The following is a 6000-nucleotide window of genomic DNA, read 5'->3' as shown; positions in this document are numbered from 1 at the left end:
GTGCCGGGAAAGGTTAGATTGCTGGAAATTGCCTGCACAGGAACAATGTACCTGCATCGGGGTCGGACGGGGTCATCCGGTGGTTCCAAATAAAAAATCTATTTATGCTTGCTGTCCATTTCCAGCACAGAGATTGTTCCGCGTACACTAACTTTCAGTCTACCAGAACTGTTATTACACAGCAATGACTACCTGCCATGTTTTTTCCTCGGCTGGCTTTTGCTGAAGCCAGGTAAGAGTTGGAACATGATCGTTTTGTTTGATGTGAGCGATAAAAAAAAAAACAGTGGTGGGAGAGATACACCAACTCACTGCAGACCAGAATTCACACTGTGAAAGACAATGTTTGCTACAAAGGCAACAAAATACAAGAAATGGAGAGAATGTTTCCTCATGAAAATCTAAGCAATATAATCCACTTTTAAAGCTATTTCAGCACATATCTGTCATATGTTGCACTGAAAAGAAGATATGGGCATCTCACAGTCATTAAGAGTGAATCTCCTCTGCAGGAAAAACACAGTTTTATCTTTGAAATAAACAAAAACGCTTTGACACAAACATCCATGACTGCAAATAGAGTTGAAATTGAAAGCACAGGTAAGCTTTGATGATTTCAGTCCACTGTACACAAACCTGCAAATGTAAAAGCTGCCTGCATCAATGCATACAAAAAGTATGGCATGACAGCAGTGTGTGTAAGAGAAAATAACAACCTGGAACCTGCAGCTTCAGCAAACACAACCGTGAGGATACACTGCCGTCTATAATGGCAGGGTACCAACACTGTGAAAAAACAGCAAATTCACATTTTGAAGCTATGTAGTAGCATGAGAGTGATGTTTGATGACAGGACACCCAGTTTGATCTGCAGGACAGTCACATTTACTGTTAGGACAGAAAGAAAACGCCTATAATTACCAGCACACAAACAATCCAGCAACCCTGTCAAAGTGTGGAAATTAATTTATTGTCCCTGCAGAGACCAAAGTTTGCCTGTGAGAATATTCCTGTCTCCCACAGACAGAAACTTGGGAGAAGAGTTTGTTTGCACCTTTTATGTGGGTGAGGTGGCACTATGAGAGACTAAGAAGATTCAACACAGCGGTTCCCTGCTCGTACATTTCCATCCACACCACGTATTTTTAGCTCAGCTGTGCACCGAATCAAAACATCTATTTTGTCTTTTTTGGCAGGCCTGTCATGATGTCATCTAGCCCCACTTTGACACGCACGGCTGTCACTACCGCTGACGGTGAAATGTGGGCAAACGATTTGTTTTTGATTCTACCAGGAACATACAGAAACTGGACTGAACACTAGCAGGTAAGCTACTGTGTAGTGCACAAGCACCCGCATAAGCTACCTGAAAATGAATCTCTGTTAAATATACTAAATGCAGTTTTCTGGTGCATTTTATGGTGTGAAACCAGGGATATAAAGGTCATCCTTCAACCGAATGCTAAAGTCATTTCAATCACTTTTTTGCCAGAAAGGTTTTTAGCTCAAATAAAAAATACAGTAATGTTCACAGTCCACCAGCTGTCCACAAGGTCTCCTTTAAATCAAAAAGAAGCACCTCCTGGCTGTACATCTTGATGATGTTGCAGATCTGAGCCCTGGTGCTCTGGTGTGTGTTTTTGACAGAGTTAGATTTTTTGTCCTGCAGAACTCTCTTCTGTACCGTAGATGAGTTCAATTTACAGACATTGACATAAATACAAACATTATTATTACATTATCACGTAGCCTTTTAACTTGAAATCCCAGTGTGAGTTTATGTGTCTGTCTCATCTGTGGAGGATGTGGGCTCTTTTTATTCCATTCTATTCTATTCTATAAGCTTTATTAGCTGGGCTGCCTTTGGGGGTGGGGGGTGGCTGAATGGTTTAGGGGGCCCAGAGCTGGACAGGGGTCCTGGACTGTGCTAGGAATCATAAATATTTTTGTGTCAGAGATTTTTGTTTGAACTGTCGGGGGGCCAACTAGAGGTGCCCCTGTTTAATGGCATGAATGTATTTCAGTGTTTAAACCTGCAATAACTGATTTTCCTGGCCACTTGGTCCCGTGGAAACAAGTCGATATGGCGAACAGAGAGCAGAGAGCTGCTTATTTATACATCCAGAGGTTGTGGAGCAACGTTATCATTCATTTGGAGTCGTGTTTCTGGCAAACAGAAGCCCAATATTGGCTTTCTTTTAATAAAATAAATGTTCACTTTCTTGAAATAAAATAGAAATACTCAAGTTAAGTACAAGAACCTCAAAACTTAAGCACAGTAAATGTACTTAGGTACATCCCAACACTGAGTATACATGAAAAGGATAATTGAATGTGATGGTAATGGTGAAAACAATAGTACAATATACAGTACTCTCTGTCTTTCAAGTTTATATGTGCTTTACTGTCAAAAGCTGATGGTGATGATTACATTAATGACGGAAAAAACAAACAAAAAAAATGCATTCATGTGTAACAATAACTTATGGAAAATAAATTCATTATTTAAAATAAATTAAATAAAAGCTAAAGAAAACGCATCATGACACACTACAATAAACACAAGTTTTTTTTACGTTGTGTTTTTCAATTTGTTTTTTTTTCCAATCAACTCCTGCCTCGTGACGTCACGCACTTGCTCTGCTGCGCTCGCTCTCCCTCCCTCGCTCTCTCTCTCTCTCTCTCTCTCTCTCTCGCGCTCCCTCACTTCGCGTGAAACAAAGTGTAGTGTCCGCGAGAGCCTCGCAGGAAGCGAAAAGAGAGAAACCGGAGAAAGGAGAGAATGGCGCGGCTGAATCCACACCAACAGAAGGAGGAATAATAACCCGCCAACAAGAGAGAAATTAAAGAAGGCTGAAGACGGGGGAGAAGACGGAGAAACTCTTAGGGAAAAAACTTTTTCGGAGGGGAAAACTGTTACAGACCCGACACACGGCCACGTTTTAAAACATGGATACACTTTTCTCTGTATTCCTGGGACTCCTGTTTCTCTTGTCGACAGTTGGAAACGTCTCCGGCCAGATACCGACAGGTAAGGACGGAGTGTTTCCTGTGTGGTGGAAGGAAAGTTTGGACGGATTTGGTTTTTTTTTTGTTGGTTTTTTTTTCATGTCTCTCTCTCGGTTTCTCCATCTTGTGTACGCGTTTGAGTCCCTGACAGGTGTGTTTTGGGTGGAGGAGAAAAGTTCGCCTCCGTGTTGAAAATGTACCGTCGTGTCTGTTTTAGAAACACACTCGGACTGTGAGACGTGCAGGCTTCGTGGAGTGAAGATGCTTTTTTTTTTTGTTGTTGTTGTTGTTGTCGCTGTTCAGATGGAAAAGGTTTCTGACGTCGCATGCAAGTCGTGGGCTATTTAAGCCTGTGTGAGGTTGTCGGCTCTTGTTTGCCAAGTAGGTTGGCTTGACTCGCACAAATTACAAGCATCGACTCAATAATATTAGTTTCTACCTTGAAGCTTTAAAGTTGCAGTATCTCAGGACTCCGGATTGATGATTTTCTTTATAAAACGATCTGATTTGGGGACAACAACAAAAAAAAAAAAAACACCCAACAAATGAACTGCATTTACTTGCAGTAATGAGCAAAACCGGCTGCAATGACTGACACTTACAGCTTTTGCATGTGTTTACCGGTTAACGGCACGTATTATCAGCAGAGTGGAGAGCTGGTATGTGTGTGTGTGTGTGTGAGGGGGGGGGGCATCGTTCACCGTTCAGCCGTGCAGCGGCGCATGAATGGAGAAAAAGTTACTGTGTGCACGGAGATCACCTCTTAATAACTGTGATATTCACGCTGTGCCACGGCGATGACTTCTATTGTGTCTGGTTATCACGGTGATCTTGTGCTTTATGGTGTTTGCATCCTGTGATTCTCTTCTTTTTTTTTTTTATGGCATTCAACAATTCTTCCTGACTCCTCTTCTACTTTAATACTTGTGCTGTTTATAAGGTGTCGTCCTCTAAAGTCTGTGGTGTGTTTTAAGTCTTGAAGGAGGACTGTGGCTCTTTATGAGGCAATGGTCTGTTCGGCTCGCAAGCGCCGTCGGCTTTTCGCTCTTTGCAAACCAAATGATCCTCTTCTGCTCCAACTTTACTCGCGCTGCATGCAGTAAAACCCAATGGCTGGGGATATAGCCTGTCCGCCGATGAAGTGAATATTGTTTTTGCACCTTATGATTTAACCCAAGGAGAGGGGCGATTGTTTCTCTGAGGAATCTGCGAAGCTTTATGGTGTTAGATGGGATTTTATTGACTATCCGCAGGGCGGAGAGGATGCAACCTAAACTCAAAATAGTCATGGCTGAAGTACATGCAACCGTGTGCATGGCCACTGTTTAGTAAATGACATTAAACGCCTCCTTGTTTTTCTGGGGATGCATGGAAACCCCTCATCCCGGACCTCAGTTTCAGCAGTAACCCGCAACGCAAAGTGTCCCTGTCCTCCCGTTTCGTCCGTGCAGTCTGCAGAAAGACGTGTGCACTCCGAGAAGAAGAAAAGCTCCATGCGCTCCGGGACGGTGCAAATGCAGAAGAAATGAACTCGAGAAAGGGAGTTATCCTACAGGCTGTGTTGCTGGTGCGGAGGAAACAAAAGTCCTCACATATTTTTCTGCAGCTCTCGTTTCTCCGCGCAGGCAAACTCTCTCTACCTGCGTCTCTGCCTGCGTGGCTGCTGTGCGTTTGATTTCCGCATTCAGCAGTTGTTCGTCTCTGAACTCCTGCACAGAGAGAGAGAGAGAGAGAGAGAGAGAGAAAGAGACTCACACAGCTGTTAGAAAGCTGACCTCCAAAATCATACTAAAACCATATAAGGCTCTGAGAAAGGACACATCACGCTCCATTTAACTGCTGCAAGTTGTATAAAAACGTCGTTTTCTGCCTCAGTATTCGCTTAGGCCTGTTAATGATTTGCATAGAAATTACACATTAATTACCACTTCATCTGGGAACATTTTATTGCACCCCCCCCCTCTCTCTCTCCCACCTTTATACCCCACAACCACCCCCCTCCCATGTGGCCATTTGGCCCTCTGGGTAACAAATGTGTGGAATTTCTTTGAGGCCTCTTTGGGAATCCGAGTGCTGTTAATTTGCAAGTAAATACTAGTGACTAGATGCTGCTTTGCAGAGAGCGGGAGGTGGGCTATCATTAGTGTGGAAAGGGGGTTAAATTAGAGAACTTGCAGTTGGTTGTGTTAAAAAAGTATATATTTATTAATAAAAGCGAGCAACAGCAACAGTACTTTTAGTAAATCAGATGCAATGAAATGACACAATTTCCAGAGATAAATGTGCAATTGGCTTGTGAGTTTAAGAAGACAACTTGTCATTTATCCCACCATCATAAAAAGAACTTACATTCGGCGCAAAGAGAGTGCAGGACATGCCAGATTTTACAGATCAGCACAGTCATTTCTATCTGTGACAGCACTTTTATTTGATCATTTATTTGAATGTTTAACCAATGAGGCTGTTAGGGTTAAAAGGCAGATCGTTAATACAGCTAGTCGGAACTGTCACTGAGAGAAAGAGGCGATCATTAGATCAGAAGTCAATAATGAAGGAAATCACAGAGAATCACAGGAGAGATGTGTGTTGTGGTCAGTCGCCGTTGCACTCTGAAATTACAGACAAGGACAAGAAAAATCAGTGGCAAGGATTTAAAACTGTCCGTCATATTTTAACAAAGTCACTTTGAGTTTCTGCTAAGATGTCTTTTCTCTAAATCTGTCTCATTTCCTTCTTTTATCTTCTAGTTTCCCATTTAGAAAGTCAAACAATAAATTATGGCATTTATATAAATCGGTCTCGCTCTTGTCGCTTCTTATCGTGCTGTTTAGCGGCAGTTTTGTTTTGGCCTATCACTTATGTGCGTCTCGCCTTTACGAAGTCAGTAACTGAGTTTATGTTAATTTGACAACTTTCTAAATCTGTCTCCTCTCTGATCGAGCTGTGACACAGATTCCAGGCGTCTTTAATCTTAATGAAGTGAAATAATTG

The 6000-nt window shown here is 42.3% G+C and overlaps 1 protein-coding gene across 1 annotated transcript in view; it reads left to right on the top strand.

Moving 5' to 3' along the window:
* Positions 1 to 2868: 2868 nt before the first annotated feature.
* Positions 2869 to 6000, top strand: part of ptprk (protein tyrosine phosphatase receptor type K) — a 100962-nt gene continuing 97830 nt past the window's right edge. Inside the window, exon 1 of the mRNA XM_070925662.1 lies at positions 2869 to 3031. Coding sequence (XP_070781763.1) covers positions 2950 to 3031 — 82 coding nt within the window. The 5' untranslated portion in view covers positions 2869 to 2949. The remainder of the gene's footprint in view (positions 3032 to 6000) is intronic.

The sequence above is a fragment of the Enoplosus armatus genome, chromosome 19, assembly GCF_043641665.1.
Source record: "Enoplosus armatus isolate fEnoArm2 chromosome 19, fEnoArm2.hap1, whole genome shotgun sequence".
Taxonomy (NCBI): Eukaryota; Metazoa; Chordata; class Actinopteri; order Centrarchiformes; family Enoplosidae; genus Enoplosus; species Enoplosus armatus.
This window is presented reverse-complemented; position numbering and strand designations above follow the sequence as displayed.